The sequence below is a fragment of the Panthera leo genome, chromosome C1, assembly GCF_018350215.1.
Source record: "Panthera leo isolate Ple1 chromosome C1, P.leo_Ple1_pat1.1, whole genome shotgun sequence".
NCBI lineage: Eukaryota > Metazoa > Chordata > Mammalia > Carnivora > Felidae > Panthera > Panthera leo.
The window spans coordinates 113,203,512-113,228,007 of record NC_056686.1 but is presented as its reverse complement, the minus strand read 5'-3'; the positions used below and the strand labels follow the sequence as shown (position 1 = coordinate 113,228,007).

General features: G+C 38.7%; 1 protein-coding gene across 1 annotated transcript in view; it reads left to right on the top strand.

The window, feature by feature from the left end:
- CNTNAP5 (contactin associated protein family member 5) overlaps positions 1-24,496 on the top strand; it is a 795,339-nt gene that overhangs the window by 627,203 nt on the left and 143,640 nt on the right. The window contains exon 14 of the mRNA XM_042954126.1: positions 18,872-19,028. Coding sequence (XP_042810060.1) covers positions 18,872-19,028 — 157 coding nt within the window. The remainder of the gene's footprint in view (positions 1-18,871; positions 19,029-24,496) is intronic.

Genomic DNA, 24,496 nt, shown 5'->3' with positions numbered 1-24,496 from the left:
GAAAATAGAATGCTAATTTTTTTGAAGGCTAATGATACTAGTTTACTAGATCACATTGAGAATACAATTTTTGGACCCTTATTTTTTTTTCTTCTTTGATAGATTTTAAGGTGACAGATAACGTTTTCTTTCCTATCAAACTAAATAATACTGTTTCACAGACTGTGGAACATTTGTCTGTATCATTTCCATCTTTTCGTAACACTCACATACCTCCTGAGGAGTTTAGCTAGCAAATCCTGTTAAACACATAGAAGAGGAGAATATATTCCAATACTCACCTTTGCCTCTGCCCAGCTCCCTCTCCACGCTGGGTTGTAGACGGATCTCAGTACTCAGAAATGCCAGGCAGATCTCCAATTTATTTATCTGTAAGAATCTAATGAAGCGTGCTGAAAACAGACAAACCAAACAAAAGCAAAAGCAAAAATCACAGAAGACCTCAAAGTTAGTAGCTTATAAAATCAAATGGGCAAACTAAATTTGTCTTGCCCTTTCATGAATGCCACCACCTCCTTTAATACTTAAGGTCCATTTGAGTTACCGTCCATGTGTCAGGGATTTTAGAATTCAAATCTCTCAAAAATCAAGAGGAATCCTAAATGGTACTGGTTTCATTTGCTAGAGCTGCTATGACAAAATCCCACAATTTGGGTGGTTTAAAAACAGAAATATATTCTCTTATAGTTCTTAAGACTAAAAGCCCAAGATTAAAGTATAGGCAGGGTTGGCTTCTTATTTGGAGGCCTCCCTTTTTGGCCTGCAGATGGCCACCTTCTTGCTGTGTCCTCACATGGTCTTTCCACTGTGCACATGCGTCCACTTATGTCTTTTCAGAAGAGACTTTATAAGGGCATCAGTCATATTAGATTAGAGTCTCACACTAACACCCTCATTTTAACTTAATCATATCCTTAAAAATCTTGAGGTGCTTGGAGTTGACCCTTCAAGTATGAACAGGTATGTGTATGGGTGGGGGACAGTTCAGCCCATACCAAGTATAAAGAGTTAAAACTAATTACAGATGCCATCAATCAGTTACCAAGCTTTTCAGAGAGCCTCAAAGATCACCTCAGACCATCCGGATGGTAATCTATGGGATGTAGGTGAAGGGTCCAACTCCCCACTCCCCTCCCTTCTCCAGCTTGACTATACAGGGTGGATGATGGCTTCATTGTCTCTTCTATTCTCTAAAGCTGTTGGACCTAATTCAAAGCAGCATCACATATGACAGACTCTTGTCAGAGACTCTATTCTCAGAGTGTCTTCTATCAAACACTCACCCAGAGCCCAGCTCAGAAAAGTAGTACTGGGAGAGGAGTGGGTCTTGGGAAGGCCATGTAGTCGATCTGTTCCTTAATTTCACTCTTTAGGTGAAGCCAGTAATTTGAAGGTTAATTGTTAACTGTAGTACATTGTCTTATCCACAATAGTCCCTTAGTTTTTTCCCTTTTCCCAAATGACCTCCAAGAAATTCCTCCAAGTGAAATTCAATATATGCGCTTTGTGGTAGGCATGCTATTGAGGGCATTTTTTCCAGTATGTTTCTTTGTGTCCTCCTAAGAAGATCTTACATGAAAACTCACTTTCTAACTTCAATGTCCAAAAAAAAAATCCTTTACCTCCATTGAGAATTGGTAACCTTTCTTTTTATGAGTAAGAAATATGTAACTGATGGTGTGTTTCTTGTCTCTTTTACTGACAAATAGAATGTTACCAAATACTTTATTTCTATAATTTCACTATTTGTTCTTATGAGGACAACCCTAATATATATTTCATCACGAATGTATTGGTCATATTCTTTTTGAAAGCCATCTGAAATCAAAGAATTGAATAGAGGCAGATAATATTGCTCTTTGTCTCAAAGAACTTAAAATATCCCTAGACTACAGAAGAAATTTACATACACACTTTTTAAAAAATAAAAGTTCTAAATGAGTGGTAGCCATCTACAGCTGGAATTGATCAAAGAAAGCTTCATGGAAGAGGTAACGTTTGTAGCAAAATTAGGCATGGAGTATTAAAAACTTTAAGATGATTCTAAGTCCGTTTAGAATCTTCTGAATGATCTCTTTGGAAATCTGCTAAGTCCACAAAAAGAGACTTGACTGTTTTTTTATAATATAAACGAAACTAGATGATAATTCATAATCTAACTTAATCTAACATAATCTAAGCTATTTTCTATTATCTTCTGTCAAATTCCAAATGAAAGGCATTCTTAGACCACTAGATAGGCCTTCTCACCTCTTTGGTATACAAGAGGGAATGTTTCAGGTTCCTGGACATAGTCAGCAAGGCTCTCATGAAATCACAGTCCAGAAACTACCAGACGTGGCCTGTGAGGACATCACAGTCGCCTAGTGTCACTTCTGCCCCTGCTTTCTTGGTCGAAGCTCCCAAATCCACTCGGATTTAAAGGCAGGGGAGTGTCAGAGAATTTTCAGACCATCTTTGGAAACCACCACATGTACACCCATTTCTTATCTTAAAACCCTTGTCTTCAATTATTTTAATAAAACATGTACACCCATTTCGTATCTCAAAACCCTTGTCTTCAAATATTTTTATAAAATACTTATATTGAACATCTAATTTAAGCTAGACAGTGGTTATTGTTCATAAGAAAACTATTTGAATCCTGTTGGATGTTCTGTGATTGTTTTCTGTTGTGGACATTAGTTTCTATCCTTGTTATATCTTCAACAAAAAATACTCTGCAACTTTCCTGATTAGGTAAAAAAAAAAAAAAAGAGCATTAATTGCAGATGGAATGAGTCACAAGAAGTTTGACTATGTATATAAATGTAGGAGAAACCAAGTTCCTTTTTACATTTTTAGTATCTCTCAAGTTGAAATAAATCTTACAATCAGTGGCATATTTTAGTTAAACTGGTAGTATTTTTTCTTTCTTAGCGGTACATAAAATAATGCCACAACTTACTATCTATGGCAACTAACATTTGATGAAATATGATAGCTGTTATTCACAATTCCAGAATGACCAAAGACGTTTAGCTCCTAATAATACCCTCCATTTGGGGAGAGTTTTTTATGTAACCAGAACAAGCCCTAGACCTTAGATCTTGCTTGAATTGTACTGTCCTAGAGACCTGTTAACCCTCAGAGGTATTTTTCCCCTTTATTAATGTGCTCATTTTTCTAATTTGATTCTAGACTTCTAAGAGCAGCCAACAATGCATTAGCTGTCTCTCTGAACTGAAAGGTCCCTTAATTGACTTGTTTCTATTGACTGAGACCCAAGAAGGCAGTCTCTGTTAATGGTGTATCCTGATGGAGACAAGGACTGGGTTTGCCAGCACTGGGGCTGAGTGCTAGATCTATAGTGTATCATGTTATATCCCCATCACTTAGCTTTTCCTTACGATAGCAACAAAATGACTTCTTGGAGAATGAAGCCCTGCATCATGTGATATGAAAAAATTCATAGCTGCCTGTGAGCAATGTTGGTACGAATTTCTTGATAATGATCCGGCCTCAAATCTTAGATCAACTATTCATTTTGGGGGAAATTTTATTGAAGTTATCATTAATGTTGTTGATACTACTATACCTTTCAAATAAGATAGTGTTTTGTGTGGTGCACTAGACAGCGTATGTGTGCACACAGATGTATGTCTACAAGTATGTTTGTAATCGTTTAAAGAACTATTGAGTGTGTAATATATACTGGGCATATGATAATGACTAATCATCCCTGCCCTGAGGCAGATTAATGCCGACCTCTGTGGCCTCATCTCTTGCTCTGTACCTTTTGTGATGTAGAAACATAGCAACTAGTACATTGTAACTCCTGAGTGAACTCTTGCCAATGTTCTCACTTTCTTATTTAGGAAATTACTTTGAATCAACATATATAGTTAATCAGTTTGTTCAACTGGTCATTTGATCTAATTTTTTCAAAGATAAAGTACTCTTTTAAATGACCTATTCCTGCTCAGAAACCAAAATTACCACTTTCATGTATTTTCTGATTGTAGAATATCTTTCAGAATAATTAAATGACCTTTGTGGTCTATCATGGAAGAGAAAATCCTTGAAGGCAGGAAACTCATAGCCTTGTTTTATTTTTTGTTACATACCCTGCAAATAACCATAAACAGGAGAGTGGTTAATAAATATTATTCAGATTTGGGGATGTGAACTAGGAGATACAGGCATGAAATCCTATTTTTATTACTATCATTATGCTGATGATCCTCTGGCCACTTCTCTCTGTTCTGCGTAATTGCAGAGCTCTTCATATTTTATTCATTAGAAGAGCTGCTCTGTGTCCATTCTTCTTACGTTGCTGCCTTGCACTGTTTCCAGCACTTGCCTGGTGGGCGTGATCTGTGGGCTCCATCAACTTTCTGCCTGTGCCTTGTTCGGGCCTCTAATGAATATGAGACTTGCAGCCATCAGTTATGTTTCGAGTACAGAAATGAATGAAGAGGGGATTTTTGTTTGTTCATTAGCACTATGAAAAAGCAAACTCACTTTGTCTCCTTCATGCTCTCTTTCATGAATTTGCTCACCTATTATAATTTGAAGGGAAACTTGATTCATGTAGGTATTTACACAATGGGTCCCAGCTAGCTCTTTTTTTTTTTTTTTTTTTTTTTTTACCATAATCAGGTAATGTCTCGTAAACATCAGTGACAGAATATTACAAATAGACTTGTGATCAATTCTTCTTGTATTTGAGATTGTGTTTATGTATTTAAGATAGAAGACATTGAAAATTATTGTTGGTAGTTGGTCAAAAAGAAGGGATGGAAGAGAGAAGGAACGAAAGAAGGAAAAACAATTCTGGAGGGAGGTATATAATGGAGAGGCGAGAAGGCGGGAGAGAAGACGAAATGAGAGAAAGTAAAGGGGAGAAATGGAGGGTGAAAGGGAGAGAATGAAGGGGAAAGAGAATGAAAAAGAAAAGGAGAATCAGGAGGAAAGAAAAAATTAAACAGAGCACCTGGGCAAGAAAGGGCATGGGTGTGTGTATGGGTGTTTATTTCTAAAGGTCTGTAATTTACAGTTGAATCTGTAGTAGTTGATCAAAGGGACAGGAAATACTGAGTGCCTTACATAAACATCCTTACCCTCTGTTACAAGGTTTTCAACACACACACACACACACACACACACACACACAACCCACAAAAGATGCCACCAGCAAAAGGAATTTACAGTATGGCTGGAAAAACTCGTGCTGTAAACCACAGTGGGTTAGTTAGTGTCTTGATAAATGGTAACAGTCACTTAGAGGTCATCTATTAACATGAATGGTCACAACCATATTTTGATTAGCAATGTGACATTTACTCCTTTCCCACATCAGCACACAATTCCTGATGTATCGAATGCCTTATTTAGTCAAAGACTAGTAGATATTTGGGGAATACGTACGTGTGAATATCTGTGTGTATATTTTATATACATTCCTATAGGATCATGAGTAATAAATGTGTTTCAGGCTTTGTGAGGAAGTATTGGAAAATACTGATGGGACAGTCATGCCCACCAAACAACTTAGGAAAGAATGCACAGTTGGGAATCTAGGCTTTTTACATAGTTGTGTGTAAGTAATAGAAGAAATATCTATGAAGAAGGACAAGAAAAATACTCTGTATCTCCAAGAGCTAGGCCCATCGAAGGGTTGTGGGTGAGAAAATTATGGGTAAAAACAGCTAAGTGGATGGATGAATGGATGGGCTAATGAGTAGACAGATGGAGTAACAGAATGGATAGATGAACACCTTCATCATTTTCCATCAAAACAAATGAAAAGTGAGCCTGGGAGAGTCATTTGACCTGGAGTGGGAAGGTAGTAACTTTGTTTTGTTTTGTTTTGCTTTTTGAGCCAGAGTAGCCAAAAATTAAGAGAACTTGAACTGGTCCTTTCTAATCTTTCCAAGCTTGGAACAGAGTTTGATAAAGAAAAGGAACTGAAGTGGAATGGGCATGGGAGCTAGAGGAAGCTGGATCACTACGGGACATAATTCTCTGGTGAGCCTTCTAGGAATTCATGAGAAGATGAGCAGAGCAAATATATACTAACTGGATTTATATTAATCCAAAACAAAAGAGAAAAAAATTAGTTCATGTTTATTTCAGTGGCCTTATTCTCAGTTGCAAGTTAAACGTAATTCTTAATAGGTATTTTATTCATCCCTCCTATCATTATATCTCTCTTTAGATGGAACTGTAAAACGTAATGCATGTGGAATTAAATCTAAAGCTAAGTGACTCATTAGTACCTAGCAGTCTGCAGTGTCATCAAACAAGAATTCTTGACAAATAACAGGAGGGTGGTATCTGAACCTTTTCGAATGAGTTTCAACCCATCTGACCGTGATTCCAAAATTTTAGTGTGTAAAATTTCAGTGCTGTCGCTTGGTGAGTGTGATAGAAATGGAGTCTTGGACTCTGCTCTCAGAGTGTTTGCGAAAAGACTGTGAGGCCTGGTTCTTAGGAGCACACCAAGTCATTCATTCGGATTAAAGTCAGACAGAAACTACACTTTGAGAAACAACCGATCAAAGATTTCTAGAAATTCTAGTCAGTGCCTATTTACATTATTAGCCTGTCGCTCCTTAGGTGGCTGTTGAGCAGTTATAAAAACTCAGGCAAATTGGCTTTCTCAGAAACAATGGTAATTATTAGAGCATTTATTTTTGCAGGTATTGTTTGTTTGATTGATTTTTAGATAAATCAAAGGTATACCAGTATAGCTGGGAAGACAATACAGTTTGGAATATCCCCAAGAGAGTTGGGGATACAAACTCAATAAAGTCCTCCAGTTTAACCAGTAAAATACTTACTTGATGTGTACTCTTATAATTTTGACTCAAGACCAATTGCTATGAAGATCTATAATACCCTTTCATTTCTAGCTATTATAGGACTAGGTTTTGTTTAATAAAGTAAAAGTAGAATTAGAATTTGGAGCCTTAAGGCTTAAATTCAAGTCTTCCTTACCTTGCGATCTTGGGAAATACCTTAATTTTTTATTACCTTCAATTTATTTGTGAAATGAGAATAAAAAATCTTCACAGAGTTGTTGGGATGTGGGCGTTGAATGACATATTATGTGAACCTTGTTTGGAAGGCTAATGGTATGGAAATCCAATTTTATTTCACTAGTTGGAAAACAGAAATAGCAGATGTCTTCACAAGAAGAATGACTTAAGAATTTTCCCCAAGAAATGTGCTTTCCACTAAACATTACCCTGCTTTTTTTCCTCTTGACTCTCCACATGTTACTTAAAATTCTACTTCAAATGTATTTCATTCTGAGTTGCATTAAAGATAATTTTTGGGGCGGCTGGGTGGCTCAGTCAGTTGAGCGTCCGACTTCAGCTCGGGTCATGATGTCACAGCTCGTGAGTTCCAGCCCCGTGTCGGGCTCTGTGCCTGCTTCTGCTTCTCTGTCTTCCTCTCTCTCTGCCCCTAACCCACTTGCATTCTGTCACTGTGTCTCTCAAAAATAAGTAAACATTAAAAAAAAAAAAGATAATTTTCAACTCCCCCCCCCGCCCCCCCGCCCATCTACTATGCTGTGAGGTCCCTATTGGCAGGGCTCCTGTTTTGTGTTTTTGTGCTCCAACCAGACAAGTGGCTTGTCCACCGTAAGTGTTTTATGCCATTTTGTGAAATGCACAAATAAACTGGTGTGCTGACACCTTTGTATATGGTGACTTCATTCTATGCCACATTTATAGTTAGCACTTACTTCAAGGCTTAATAGGCTCTATTGCTAAAATTACAAAAATACTTAATGTCTTCAATGATGGCATAAAATGCCAAAGATGAATATACCTATATAAAGACTAAAGGTGTCACAACCATATGTATTTCTATAACAATATATTTTTGTAAAATCTATTTTTAATGGAATCTGTGGGAAATCCTTCTGTGCTAATGTTTCTTTTTCTTGGCATTTACTCATTTATTTATTCAGCAAATATGCATTTGGTTCTTGGCCCAAATCAGGCATATTCTACATTCTGAGGATACAGTCATGAACAAGAGTGAAAAGCCCTTGCTTTAATTCAGATGAGGGTTGACATATGGAGAACATGTTAAACAAACAAACAAACAAACAAAACAAACAGAAGTATGGTTTCAGGAAGTGGTAAGTACTTCTAAAAAAATAATGGAGTGATTTTGGAGCACTTTAGTGTCAGTGGGGAAGAGGCGAGATTTCATTTCAGGATCTAGTGATACAACACAAACAGCCACTGTGAAAACCCATGAGAAGACAGATCTGGGCAGGGGAGAGCAAACCAAAGACAGCATGTGTAAGGGCCCATGATAAGGTCGGTGAAGTTGGAATGGGCTGGAGCGTCTAACACAATGAGACTGAGAAGTCTGAGGGAACCAGATGTGTGTGCTCTTGGGGGCCATGGTAAGGAGTTCGGATTTTGTTCTCAGAATAGTGTAATACAGAAGGATTTTAACCAGACAGATAAGTCATCTAATATGGACTTTAAAAGCCCTTGTTTTTTGTTTTAAGAATAACTTTCAAGAGATAGAACAGTAGCAGAGTTAAGGATTTTACTTTTGAGTCTGTTGCAATCAGCTAGAAGAGCTCTCTGTGGCTTTGGCCAGAAGCTGTCATTTGCTAACTGAGTGACCTGGGGGAGGTAATTTATCCTTGGTCTAAAGCCTTTGTTTCCTCATTTGTAAAATGGGATAGAAGAATTTACCTCATAGGGTTATTGTGGTGATTGAATAAGATAGGATATAAAAAGTGTGTAAAACTGTCTGAAATATTTTAAATGCTCAATAAATGCTGGATGTTTTAAATTAAGATTACTTGGAGCGCCTGGGTGGCTCAGTTGGTTAAGCGTCCAACTTCGTCTCAGGTCATGATCTCACAGTTTGTGGGTTCAAGCCCTGTGTCGAGCTCTGTGCTGACAGCTCAGAGCCTGGAGCCTGCTTCAGAATCTGTGTCTCCCTCTCTGTCTCTCTCTCCCCGTCCCCGACTCATGCTCTGTCTGTATCTCTATCAACAATAAACATTAAAAAATAAAAAGTAAATGAAATTAGGATTACTAGTATTAAATAGGTACATTTGCTTTCGTCCCCAGGTTTTTGCAATTCTCTATTTTCTATGACTGTCTGTGGACATTAGGTGATTTACTTCTCTAACTCTGTTTCTCCTGCATTAATGTTTTTACCATATTCATCAGTATCGCTTAAGCTATGCTATGGTGATAAATATACCACACCCTAAGTCTCTGGGGCTTCACACAGTGATGGTTTGTTTCTTCTCACATTACAGTTTGATGTGGGCAGGGAAATCCTCCTCCGTCCTTCTCACCCAGAAGCTACTACTGGAAACTACTACTTTCAATTTTGTCCTATCAGAGAAATTGTGTGTTAAACCAAAGATCTTATATTCGTGCTACAGTGGTTATTTTCTTATTGGTTCCCACACACGTATCCTAACTGGTCATTTTCTCCTGCAAGGCGCATATCTCCACACGTTTTTTTGTACATTGAAAAGTATAAAGTTCCATGACTATTTGTGAAGGTGAATGTTCAAAACCTGAGCCATGGAATGGTGGGCCTTAGGGACCCAGAGCTGTGAGCCCAGCTTTGCCCCCAGTTACCATATGACTTGGAACAAGTCATTAAACCTTGTGAGGACGCTTCATTGTAGCCCTAAAGATAAAATACACTACTTATTGCAAAGTACTATTATATTCTTTCACAAATCTTAAACAATATAAATATAACTTAAGTTAATCATTTTGTCTATCTGTTTGCCAAACCGGGAAGAATCCGTGTGCTCAATTCTAGAGAGATTTGTCTAGTCCTGCTTTAAATAACCCCATCAAAGTGACTTTTATCATTTGTTTTGAGAGGACTGTATCATTAATCTTTCCTGCCCGCCCCCTCCCCCAGCCTTTTGTGCTCACTTCAATTTAAATAGGCAGGGAGAAGAGAGCATTGAGCAACATTATAAAAATGTTAATTCCTAATGTCACCGAGTAGCTCTTAATCACACTATTAGACATATGTTCTGATTTAATGATCCTGACCAGCAAGCAGTAAGACCAAGTTTGACTTTGATGAATGTCTACCATTATTTTCTGATATGGATGAGGTTGTTTTTCTTTCTAACTAAATGTTTCCTCAGAAATGATATTTTACTTAGAAAGAGCACATAAAATGCTTTCCTTGGTGGCCAGAATCATCTTGCCTAAATTGGTGTTGGTGTTTCGATGATTCGTATTGTGATCATAGAATGAAACATTTTGATGCAATCACTTGTAATTAATTATTTGCCCTTTCAGGGTAGGTGATGTCTTTTCTCCCTCTCTTATTTGTTGAACCCACAATATTCAACCACAGTCAATGAAATAAGATATCTTTGGTATGTGCAGAAACCTTCTTATTTCAAACCGTTGCTTTCTAAGGATGCTGTAGTGAATTTTGAGTCCCCTTTTCTTTGTGTCTTGTAACTACACAGACTCTTCTCCAGTGACACCACCCCTTTCAACACCAAGCCTCTACTCAAATGGCACGATTTTCATGAAATGAAACCATTTCCATGAAACCTTTCTCAGGACTCCTGGACAAGGTTTATAGTTTGTTATTCTGGACCTGCCTAGGAATTTATTAACTGCCCTATTTTGGTCCTAATCTCATTGTAACTTTCATTTCTCGCAGCTGTGTACATGTCCTTCTTCCCCTAAATGTTATGAGCTCCTTTGAGGCAGTGACAATCTATTAAAATTTATATCACTGGGATACATACCATGCCCTTCAAATCTTCGTACAGCATAGAACTAAGAAATAATTAAGTGGAATTATATATGTGTGTGTGTGTGTGTGTGTGTGTGTGTGTGTGTGTGTGTAAGTTTAAAATCTTGTATTGCCCTATGAGTGAAAGCTGGGACAGATGACAGTCTAGTGACTGGACATTGGAATAAATTCTCCAAAGTTCTTTGCACAATTTCTAACCAGATGCCTGGGTGGGAGACATTGAACCTAGAAGAGGTGAACTGGGACTATCACATTGGGGAAAACTTACCTAAATTGTAGGAAGACCCAAGCACCATATTTGAAGAGGGCAAAAGTAAGCATGAGAGTCAGGGAAGAAGGGCAACTGCAGAAGGGGATGAGGAGTGACTTCCTGAGCAACCGCTCAAGTGCCTCCTACAGCTACTTACATATATGGGCCAGAAGATAGATAATTAGTTGGGCCAAAATAGAATTGATGTTTCTCTTTATTTTCCTTAACCACCTATATTTCCCTTTATGTGTTTCCAACCAAATTGCAAATCCTTTGAAAATAGAGCCTTCAATCATTCTATTTACTTCCTTATAACCCCTACAGAATTTTTTGACATGGTTGATATCTAATTTGTATTATCAGTTATTGTCACAATAGTGTTATCTAGCCAGTTGCCAAAACTCAGTGGCGTACAGAATTCAGTACTTATTCTCAGCTCACGCATCTGTGCATCAGGTGGGATAAATGTACTCCGTGTGCCACATTCTGAGGCCCACACTGGAGAGGTGGTGGCAGTCTGCAGCATGTTCTCGTGGTCCTGTCAGAGAAGATCCCCAGGGGAAAGTGGAAACATTTGCATGACTCTTTTAAGGTCTAGACTCTGAACGGACACACTGCCATTTCTGTTCGTATTCAGTGGGCCAAAGTGACTAAAAAGACCCAAGTCTAACATCATCCCTGGATAGGGATGTTGACAACTCCCATGAACCCACTATACCATATATGTACTGATCGGTGTGGACATTGTTGAAACCGTAAAAGAAGAGACAGCTAAGTCTTTCTGTTGGCACAGTGAGGTTACCAGAATTTAAGGCCATGAGCATCCTACCTGTAAACTGAGAAATAAAATAAAGAAAAACAATAAAAACAATGACAATGGCTCAACATGGTATCACTGTCTATATATATTTACAGAACTTTCCACCTCCTTTCTGGTTAGTTTGGCATTATGTTTAGACTGTTCGTAGTAGTGGAAAGAGCCAAATTCTCTTGGCTGTAGCTCCAGTTACCACTGAGAAGCTCATTATTTTCCCAGATGTCAAGACTTTGGTTTTAAACAATTGCAGGCTTAAAGACGGCTCTCCAGTTTAAATTCCGTTCAGCAGCTCATAGTGATTAAGTCATAGAAGTGTGCAATGAACCTGCATCATGATTTCTTTTAAATTTCCTACATTAAGAAAATCATAAATTAAACTAAGCAGGTACAGGTTGGGTTTCTGCTTAGGAATCCTATCAAACTCCTTTTGATTTTTATTTCTCCTTGAACTCTGTCTCTGTGTATATCATATAAAGTTCACGTTGGAAGAAAACTTAGCAGCAGAATGATGTGCTTATGCACTTATTACCAAAGCTTAATACTTTTCTGATGCTGTTCATAAAGTAGGTAATACGGGCTCAAATTTCTGAGTTTAAAAGTGAGGATAACAATATTGCTCCTTGTCTACCTCCTCATATCTCTCTGTCTCTCACTTGCTCTCTGTCTCTGTCTTTATCACACACACACACACACACACACACATTCACTGCCTCCCTAAACTCAAATTCTTGTTATAAGATATTCTACGATATAAGGTTTGTGTCCATATTTCTTTGACCCAATTGTGAGAAGTATTTTCCAAGTTTATTTTGAATTGTCTTCTTGAGGATAATTAGAATAATAAGAACTTAGTGTTTTACAATGTAAATGCGAGTCAGAATACACCTAGAAATTTCTACATGAGCCCAAGGATGGAGAAAGGCTGCCAGGTCTTGGACTTCACCCCTGGCCTGATTAAGAAAGAGTCTTGTTGTACTGAAATAATGGAAGGGGAGCTTGACAGTTAAGGGTTATTATGGGCAAACCTAAGACTACATACCCCGAATGGTCTGCTGTGCCAATGGGGTTACATGGTGGTTTTATACAATTACCTATTTTAACTTGTTTGTCAAATACCCTAGCCGCATTGAAACGGAGAACATTTGAGTTCCCAGGAAATGGACATAAAAACAAAACAAAACAAACAAACAAACTATGAGTAAAAACCCAGAAAGATATAGAGCATTTGAAAGGAGGGTATTATGCTAAGTGAAACAAACCAGGCAGAAAAATACAGATTCCATATGTTTTCACTCATATGTGGATCTTGAGAAACTTAACAGAAGACCATGAGGGAAGGAAAGGGGGGAAAAATTACAGAGAGGGAGGGAGGCAAACCATAAGAGACTCTTAAGGACTGATAACAAAATAAGGGTAGATGGGGGGTGGGGGATAGGGGAAAGTGGCTGATGGGCAGGGAGGAGGGCACCTGTTGGGATGAGCACTGGGTGTTGTATGGAAACCAATTTGACAATAAATTATATTTTTAAAAAAAAATGAAAGGAAGTCTAGCTTCAGGGCATAAACTGTGCTTTCAGTTTGTGTGCCGTCTCTAGCAAAACCAAATGCACTCGTGATGATGTTCTTGAAATTCCTGGCAGGGAAGTCCTTAAAAGGCTCCAGCAAGCAATGCTAGTATTAAATTCTTGTGGTATTATTAGTGCGTATAAATGTGTAATAGATATATTTATTTATTGTGTTGTCTTTCTTTTAGGTCATGTAAGAGATTATCCAATCACCTGTAATTTTCTTAGTTATCTCTCACTTAAATCCACCCATATGGGTTTTGCTGTAAGGTCCTAAGTTTTTTAACCATACATTATTTCCCCACATGTCAGAGCACAGTGGCATAACATAGGGATTATAATAACTTGTAGACTCTTGGACAAGAATGCTCGGGTTCAAGTCCTCATTCTGAACTTTCTGGTTGTATGGCCTCAAGACAGTCATTCAAACCTTCTTTGCCTCCGTCCCTTTGCCTGTACAGTGAAGGATAATAATACGTACCTCCTAGGATAACAGTCATGATTAAATGGGTTAATACATGTATACAGCATGTTAAAAACCTGCCTGTAACCGAGTATATGCTCAGTAATGTTTCTTATTGTCATTTTTATAAGCCCCATGATAAATGACTCATCTTGGGTTTGGTGATAGTCTGCTTGATATTAACAAAGGGCAAGGGATCACCTTCTGTGTTCACTTACTGCCATACACTAAGGTCATTCACTCTATACCATGAACTTTCTCAGGAGGGTTTTTGATCATACATATATATATATATATATATATATATATATATATATATAATGATGAATTTTCCCAGACCTTGTTGTATACACGAGGTTACATAACAACAATAAGAGGTTACATAACGATAATAATCCCAAATGCACAGAAGTAATGCAAATAAATTAAATTCTTTAGTGATTTTTGTTCTGTATGCTGACACTGAGGACCTCACCACCTCTCCCAGCCTCAGTGCTTACTGCTGAGTTTCTAAGAGAGGGAGACACAGAATCTGAAGCAGGTTCCAGGCTCTGAGACGTCAGCATAGAGTCCAGTGTGAGGCTTGAACTCACGAACTATGAGATCATGACCTGAGTCAAAGTTGTATGCTTAACCGACTGAGCCACCCAGGTGCCCCCAGTTTAGAGTTCTGATCCATTAAGTAATACTAAGTGTGTATTTAGCTCCAGAGGATCCATTTAGCTTATTTATACCTGTCCAATATCTTTGGAGTGACATTTCTGTGTTAGGGAAAATTCACACCATGAGTCCTGCCTCTGTAAGGAGTCAGAATTTGCATCCCCAGTCTCCCAGCTGGGTTGCAGGGATGTCCTTGTGCTTCCCAGATCAGGCCCCTGTGTGCAGCTCTGACTGGGAAGCAGGCTCTACATGGAGCTTCTGTTCTGCTGGTTGGGGTTGAGGACCACAGAAACATCTCTCTTTGGAGGGATGGGGCCTGTTAACCTGAGATGCTTAGGGAGGAGTGGTCCTGGCACTGGCAGTGTAACATACTCAGATGCATAGGTCTCCAACTTTTAACTTTCGGGGAAAGTGAGCCAGGCAGAGCTCCCTGAGCAGGCCAGTGTGCAAGGTGGTGAGCCCATTAGCCAAAAGCCCATTACTTCCTTGGTCACGGTTCTGTGGCAGTCTGGTATCTTCTTAATAAATACTCCTTGTTGGGGTGCCTGGGTGGCTCCGTCACTGGAGCGTCTGACTCTTGGTTTTGGCTCAGGTCATGATCTCAGAGTTCGTGAGTTCAAGCCCTGCATCTGGGTCCACGCAGCTGGTGTGGAGCCTGCTTGGGATCATCCTGCTTGGGATCCTCTCTCTCCCTCCCTCTCTCTCAATCTCTCTCTCTCTCTCAATCTCTCTCTCTCTCTAAGATAAATAAATAAACTTAAAAAAAATTGGACTTGGAACTATCAGAGTGAATTCTTAGTTTGTAGGCAAGAACCTGATTAATAAATGTTCTATTTTGCCTCTTTCCTGATATTTTTTTCTTGTTAAATGTTCCAATTAGAGTTTCCGCAAAATTTGGAAAATCGTAGTTTGAAAACCTGGCGATAGATTTTAGGAAATCCCCTTATTTTACATTGATCCCACACTCCCTGATCCTTTACATTGAATGTTTGCATTGTTTGCTGGGTTCTTCTCTAGATGACCAGCCACATGTCACTTGCTCCTTCCTTGAAGTTTTGCTCAGAGAGTATTTTTTTTTATCAAGTTCTATCCTGACCACTCTCAAACTTCAGCCCACACTTTTTTTGCAGCCCACTTTTTCTAGCCTATTGTATTGTTTCCATACCTCTTGTTCCTTTCTAAATATGAAATTTATTATTATTATTATTATTATTATTATTATTTGTTTACTGTAATTACAATGTAAGATTGGGGGAGGGGGGCTTGTTTTCTTTGGTTGGTCGGTTTGGTTCCTCTTGAAGTGATTTATCCCAAGTGCCTAGAATAGTTCCTGGGATATCATAGATCTTCAGTAAATATTTGTTGGATGAATGTTGAGATATATCTACATATTTATAATTGTGCTTTGTTCTTTCACTTTTTAAAACACCTGGGCAGGTGAAAATAAATCGGACTTCCCCAGTGGTCAAAATGTGCAGCTAGGGTGTAGACTACCCTTCCTGACCACATCATTAGTGTCATGAATCAAGGCAAGTCCCACCTTTTTGATCCTGTTTCCTTGTTGCTTATGCTCCATTTAGTACTCCTCAGGAAAACAAACACAAAAGTGGAATATCCAGGAGGAAAACTGAGCAATGATGGTTCTGCTTTCAGATTTCTGCGTATGAGTGTGTGAGTGTGTGTGTGTTTCTCCTCTCTGTCGCATCCTTTCTTCTTGCTCATTTACAGTCATTCAGTTAAAACAATTTAAAACCTTAATACTAATTTCCAGGCATGAAGAGGGGACCCTAAGCCTCAGTTCTACAAGACGCTGATGGATTTACAACACAACAAAGCCTTGAGCTGCTGTGGAACTTCCAGGGGCTTAAGATAACAAGTGAGCATTGGTGAAACTCCTAGGAAGCAACATAGACACCAGAAGCTATGCACAGATTGGTTGTCCAGAACTCATACCATTAGTAATGATGCTATTAATATGATTACAACTTGGGGCGCCTGGGTGGCTCAGTCGGTTGAGCGTCCGACGTGGGCACAGGTCATGATCTCGCGGTCTGTGAGTTTGAGACCCGCGTCAGGCTCTGTGCTGACAGCTCAGAGCCTGGAGCCTGCTTCGGATTCTGTGTCTCCATCTCTCTCTGCCCCTCCCCCACTCATGCTCATGCTCTCTCTCGCTCTCTCTCGCTCTCTCTCGCTCTGTCAAAAATAAACATTTATATACATATATATATATATATATATATATATATATATATATATATATGATTACAACTTTTGTTTAGCTCACAAACAAAAATGATCCATGATGACATTGAACATTACTATGGGATCTGGATTCTAGATTATGGAGGAGAGGACTGAGCAGTGTCAGAAGGAGCTAGAGATGAAGAGATTTCTTCCCATTTCTTGGACCCAAAGCCACCATTGGTAAACATATCACATACACAATATTTTACCCTCGTGTTGCCGGAACTCACCCACTGGAAAAATCTCTCTAGGTCACTTGAACATGGCTTATCTAAGCTAGGACTTAGAAGCAAAGCAATTCATTTGAACTAATGTTTAATGATTTACAGCTGTTTGAAAGTAGGGAAAATGGATTTATACCATTGAGAATTAGTCTTTAAAAAGAAGGTACTCGCTAACAAACATCTCTAACTGGAATTCTAGCTTAAAAGATAATAAGGGGGCTTGGGACATTATAGGCAGAGTCAGGAGTGGTATTTTGGCATGAGTTTGGTCCTTCAGGCTGACCTCCCTCTAACTCGGTAATGCTAAGACTCTTCTGCTCTTCACAGCATCTTCCTTATGTTTTTCCAATGACCTACTGATTCTTGGAAGTTCCAGATTGTCACTTCTCTCCCTGCTTGCCTCAGTGACTTTCATAAGGGTATTAGCACTGAGAGCAATTCTTGGAAAGTTGTTGCTATCTGTGCATACACGAATGGTGTGTAAATTATGTGTTTGTAAATCAGAAGTTGCATGTGCAATTAAATCTTGACTTGGCGAAATTCCCACCTAGTAACATTATCAGACAAGTATTATTCTACTTTAAAATGGTACGCCATTAAAAAATGGCCCCTCGTAAGCATTTCTTTCATTTTTTAAATAATCACATATTAACTGCTTGTTGTATGATAAACAGAAACAAAACAGCAATTTCCAAAGGAACCTGGTTGTAACTCCATGAAGACAAAAATGCATAATCCATGTCTGCCTACAACCCATCACTTGGATTCTTATGATAATTATCATTTTTGAGTAATAATTTTAACCTTCTGACATATTCCCAGTTATAAAGGAAAATTCCAACAGATTTTACTGAACTTAAAAAAAAATAAATTGCCAAAAACAAGACTCCAAAATAGTTTTCTGTTTATTATATAAACCTGAAATCAGAGTTTATATACCAGATGTATAGGTTAAATATGACATTCAGAAGGAATTATTCGGCCCACCCACACAATTGATCTTCAGAAGGTTTTATTGTTTTCCTTCTAGTCTTTGAACTTGGAATATATGACCTCTGTTTAAACAAATTAGAAGCTATGGTAATCCAGGGTACCACCATTCTTTCTTCACCTTAGTGTCCCCCTGCCCTCAGAGTCTATGAGAAACTGAGACCAATCTTGGCCCTCATGCTGTTATTTTACCTTTGGTAATTTTATAAGGAAATTAATTATTGTATCTGTAACTTAAAAAATTTTGGTCTGAAATCTAGCCCAATTTAATTAATTGTGATACCTGCCTGATTTGAGTTTGTGACCCTGTCTCTGACCATTGTGATTAACTCGTGTCCCACTACATAAATACTTTTCATGACAGTGTTGTTTTTATCTATATCTTTATATGTATATAGATATGGGTATGGATATAGATATATAGATACAGATGTGTGTATATGGATACATAGATTTGTATGTATGTAGATAGATAGATAGATAGATAGATAGATATACAGGGAGAGAGAGAAAGAAAGAAAGAAAAAGAGAGAAAGAAAAGAAGGAAGGAAGGAAGGAAGGAAGGAAGGAAGGAAACAAAGAAAGAAAGAAAAAAAGAAAAGAAAGAAAGAAAGGAAGAAAGAAAGAAAGAAAAAGGAAAGGAAAAAAGAAAAAGAAAAAAAATAAAAGAAACAAAGGGAGAGAAAAGGAAAGAAGAGAAGAGAGGAAGTGAGAGACAGAATATATATAGTATGTGTATGTATATATGTATAGATACATATTACATATATATAAGTATATATGTATATCTATCTATCTATCTATCTATATATATGTATATTCTTCAAGACACTTTCGTCTCAGCTTCTGACACCCTCTGCAAACTATCTTGTCTTTCAGATGGAACACCATTTACCTGGTGGATTGGGCGGTCTAATGAAAGGCACCCTTACTGGGGAGGTGCCCCTCCTGGGGTCCAGCAGTGTGAATGTGGCCTGGATGAGAGTTGCCTGGACATTCGACACTTCTGCAATTGCGATGCTGACAAGGATGAATGGTAATGGGGATCATGATCTTTCTGCAGTTGTGGAGGAAACACATTAATTGATGCATAAAATTTCCCCCAAGAGAAAAAGACATGGTTGAGAAATTCAATATAAACTAGGTCCCCCTAATGATTGTGATTGTTTGTAACTTGGAAAATTGCCAGCTCTAGTACTTTTAGGGCTATCACTGAGGTTTGTAACATAAAACACGTCACCTCATCACCACCTTCTAGTCTGAACGTTCGTTTTTTTCACAACAGAATGAACTGTAACATTAAGCTTTGCCATGTAGTTGGTGTTTCTATAATGTGTGGAATATAGCTTCTGGGAGAGAGTGGGGGAGGTAGAGATGTGTAATCATACAAACTGTGTCTTCATTCTCCCATTTTCCCACTGATGTTTCAGTCACCGGCCCACCCTCTCCTGGCCAATACAATGATAACAAAGGAAATTTATATTTATTGAACATCTACTTAATCTTCACACACAAAAAAACCATACTAATTCCTTATAATTGTCTCACTTTTGCATCTTGAGGTTGAGGAATGTGGTTTACAGAGAAGTTGAGTAAGGTGACTGACCCACATGTATTAAGTGACGGATGAAGAATTTGAACTCAGTTATGGCTGGGGCCAGGGTCTCTCTTCCTCTCCCCTACCTTATTACTTTTGTAAGGTTAAGGCCCTTTGTCCTTCAAGTGAACTACCTGTTTTTCACTGTATTATGAAAATACAGAACATTTCCAAGACCATTTTGTTGTCACTGAATTTCAGGCATTCTTTAGTTTTGGCTTTGTAATTTTGCTTGCTTCATGAAATTCTGCTCAATTAAGAATTCCTAAGTCCAACTGCTTTTAACCCACTTAAAAATTTTTAAGTACTTTTTCTCTGGTGTTTAAATTGATAACAGCAGAGACTGTTTTGAATAAAACTTAAGGTAGAGTCAAAATCTAAATTCAATGAGGAAAGGACCAAACACCTCCACCAGGTTCTTCTAGATGGGCCACCCTTTCAGAACGCTGTAGGGCTGCCTGGGCCCTGAGGCAAGTTACCTCAAAATCTTCACATGGGTAAAATCAAACAAAGTTGACTGGAGGTAGGATGGACTTCTCCATTCTTTGGGCCCCCACTTTACCCTGCGGTGCCTTCTATCATAATGTCATGAAGACCTGCAATCAATTATAACTCATATTTTGGATGGAGACTATGTCTTTTAATATTATATCCCTCAGGATCTATCCCTTGTGCAGTAGAAACTCAGTGGCAGTTAACTGAATAAATGAATTTAGAAGACCTCTGAGGATGAGGGATGACCACAAAATGGCTCTTCCAAAGCTTGAGAGATTTTTGTGGAAAAGTTAAATGGTTTTGTTGCCAGGAAAACATAGTCAAAATGATCTGCAATCAGCAGCTTAAAATCACTCACTTTTGCATGATTCATTAATTCCCCTTCTCTATGCTTGACATCAGAAATTATAGATGTATACACCTAAATGGAAACACCTTTCTTTCATTATGTATAGTCAGAGAAGTTGATATGGGGCAGTAGAATATAAAGAGAAGGTGAAGTGTTTCTCCTAATTACCTTCAATTCACTCCCTAGTGGCTGAACTCTTTGATCTTTGCTCACTGTTTTATTTCCTGTGGTGTGGCCCTTTGCATACAGGACACTGCCTCAGTGCCTTTCCTTCCTAGGGAACAACTGACCAGGACTGGGCTTAATTTATTAACCAATGAGGGGCAGTGGGAGAGAATGACATCATATTACTTGAAAATAGGCCACCATGTTGATATGTTTCCACACTCTCTTCTCTAGGATTTTCCACTGACTCTCTCTTTTACTCAGATTACACCCTCTTCCTTGTTTGACCTGCTCACTAGTTGACTAAGCTTTGAGCCCTTTATAAAGTGTTGACTCAACTTCATCATCTAGGCTGTACCCAGAGGAACACTTCAAAATGTCCTTTCTGTCAACTCTGGTGTCATCATACCTCTATCAACATAGAAGTTACTGCATTTTTCATATCCTTTTCCAGTTCCTTTAAAGCCAGGGGAAAAGTGCCATTATCTGCCACTTTCTGTGGCAAACAACCTTTATTAGAGGTAGCAGCGTTTTATTTTAGATATAAATTTTGTTCAACAACCCACATAGCAAAGATCAAGAGAACTGATCAGACCTTTCTTTTGTAAAGATGCCTACTTCACCAAGACTAGAATAACACATTGAGTGTCTCAGGGCAAAATCCAGGTGAGATCAGGGAGTTCCTTCTGTCATTCTTATGAAGGAGCAGAGGCTGAGATTCTGATTTAACTCTTCTGGATTTCATTCCTTTGTCTTCGGACAGTCACACACTCTAATATATTGAGTCTGGAAAATACCCTGTTATAGAAGCAACTGCATGTACTATTCCATTTGACATTTACTCACATATCACCTGTTTATTGAGTGCCTAGTCTATGCCAGTCAAGCAGTCTGCTTTGCAGAGAAAGCCAAAGGCATTGTAATCTCTGCCCTTGAGGAACTCACGGAACAGTGAGGGGGAAAAATAGTTAGTTAGCAATATATGGATCTTTGTGATGAATTTGGTAATAGAGATAAGTATAGATGTGCCCAGACCTGTGGTGGATATGGGCTGGGACAAGTGGCAATTAGGTTTTGAAGGACCGAAAGAAGTTAGCTAAAGTTAGTATAGTATGGGTAGGTAGAACCTTCATATGCTCAGACAGGGAAATGTGAAATAATATAAAAATCACTACTTCTCCTACACACAAATATTTTGGTGTAATTGTTGCCCCGTTTTCATGTGGGGGATTTATAAGAGAGGAAGACAGGAAAGAAGACTAAATCCAGATCAAGAAGCTTCTTGTATTTGAAATAGTAATGAGATCCCTTTGTCTATACCAAGATTGTGGACACAGAATATCCTTTCCAATATGAACCCTGCCAGAGCCTTGTGGAAATGCATTCATCACTTATCTATTCAAGTCTATTATTTAATGCAGAAGAGAAAAGGATAAAAGCACACAGGATTGTGAAATAGTCATGTTTTTGTTTTTCTTTTTTTTAACATTCTTCCAACCACATTCTTAGCTTCCATGTGGTCAAGCTGGCTTTCCACACATCTCAAATTTTTGTTTCAGAAGAGAGTGCCCTATTAGTATCGCTGGTGTTTCAAAATGCTCCTAAGAAACCTCAAATGTATTTATCTTGTACAGTTCCCTCAAGTTTCTCCTTTTGGTAAAATTGGTCAGAAAACTGATTTGGGCTGGTGGAACATCTAGCTGATAGCATTTTGATGTATTACAACTTCTGGGTAATATTGTCGCTTAAAAATGTTACCTATCATGAACTGAAGTGTTCTTGGCATTTTATGTGCTCTATTTCATAGCATCATCCCCACAATGCTTGAGGTGGGTTTTATCATCTTTTTTGCCCAGAAAAGGAAACTGAGGCTCTGAGATGGTAACCTCAGTTCAGATCACGTGCCTAAGGGGGCAGAGTGGGATTCCTGCTGAATCCAAGGATACTCTTGGTGACTACATAAAAGGAGCCACCAATTTGAGATTTTCAGTTGTGACAGCAGGTGGGGATGCCAGAGACCTCTCCCAGGGCTTCTCCAATCACACCGTGGCAGCCTGTAGGTTTCCTTTTGCTAAAACAGGCTGCTCTGGGAGGCTCAGCCATCTTCCAGGCCTCTGGTAGTTGATAATAGTTTATTCTGTTTTAATCAACCTCTGGAACTGAATACATTGCTGCCAGACCAAGTAAAGGGGGAAAATGAGCATGTGGTGGGTGGGAGGGGAGGTGAGTCAGCCCAGAAGACGGAGGTGGATGGAGGGGAAAGAAGAACTTGACAAACACCAAAAGCACAACTCTTTCTTAGAGTAAAGGGAAACGTCAGGTAGGCATCACGGTCAGGTGTTCTATCTCCAGGGGTTTCTGTCTCAGCCAAAGAACTAAACAGAAGGAAAAAGAAAAAAAAAAAAAGGAAGAGAAATGAGTAACAGTTTTACAGTCAATGATTGTAAAGGAACTTGTTTCCAACTTAGTGGTTTGACATATAGAAATCTTGCCAATCGGGTGTTTTCTGATCCCATTACTTCAGACTGATGGACTGTGGGGAATAACGGAGGACACTGGGGGCAGTTCCAGGCTGGAGACAGCACAGGGACAGTGGGGCTGTGTGGGTGGGAAGCTGTCAGCCAAGTAGAGGGATCCAATGGGAGGAGGGATCCAATTGGAGGAGGCAGGGAGAGCCTCCTAGGGGTCCCTGTTGGTGGGGGCCCATGGCCCTAATGAGGACTTTGCTCAACCAAACAACCAGGTGGAATTGAAATGAAGCTCTGTTGCTTAACAGTAGAACATTTTTAAAAATTTATTCATAAGAAAGTATAGACATTTTTATATGATTTTCAGTAACTCTGTTCTTTGCCTTTTGTCCTTGATGTACCCTTACATAAAGCGATATGGTACAAGATAGGAAGAGAAAATGGTGTAAGGTTTAAATTCTGGTCATCTGGTCATCCAAAAAAAGGGAACCTATTATTCTGTTTCTTAAAAAAATATATATACAGGATATTTTTAGATTTTTTTTTCAGTATATGGAATCCTAAAGCTTCAAACCATTCTTTTGCCATTGATTCCACTTCTCTACCACAGAGAAATTATTTAATAAATGGTGTCAAATCCATGAATGAACAATTGAATGTGTTCCGTTGGGCATATTTTTACTTTCCGTAGGTCAGGCCATGGTCATTGTAGGATTAACTGATCTTTATTTCATTGTTAGCTGTTATCCAGCTTTTATAACCTCACAAGAAACATTCACCTAAAGTTTAGCCTAAACTTTCCGCCACACATTCATTTCCCTTCTGGCTCTCAAAGAGTAGTTGGAAGTGGCCACTGTGCTCCAAAAGTTATCTTTTTATACATTTGCCTTCAACTTTTCTCTTTGGTAACTTCACATCTAATCCAGTCCCAGGACTTTGACCTTCACAAAGACCCTTCCTGCTTTTCCCGCAAGATTTACTGAGACAGTTGCCTTCAGGAGGAGGATGCTGGATACACCCAAGGGGTTTAGGATTCTGCTGTTCCCTCACATAGGCTGTTCTGTGGTCTCGCAGACCTCCTTTCCTCAACCTTCTACCCCTGAGATTCCCAGACTTGGGACAGGAATGGTGCCTCATTCTTGGTAGTGTCCTAAGATGGCGCAGGAGTCCTGAATCCTGAGAGAAAGGAAAGGATCACCTCAGAAAACACTAAGATTCTATGTTCTTTGCTGGTTAAATTTTATTATTCATGAAACTGTTTATGAGCTGTTCTACTGCCTATTGAGTTTTGAAAGTGCGTTTGTTCCTAGCAGGCAGAAATTATGAAAGCTTTATCTGTATTTTTACTTGCACTCTATGAATTCCCACATGCATCTAGTACTATAATCAGGGCCTGCACCTCATGTTAGAGAGAAGTATGCATGGCACAT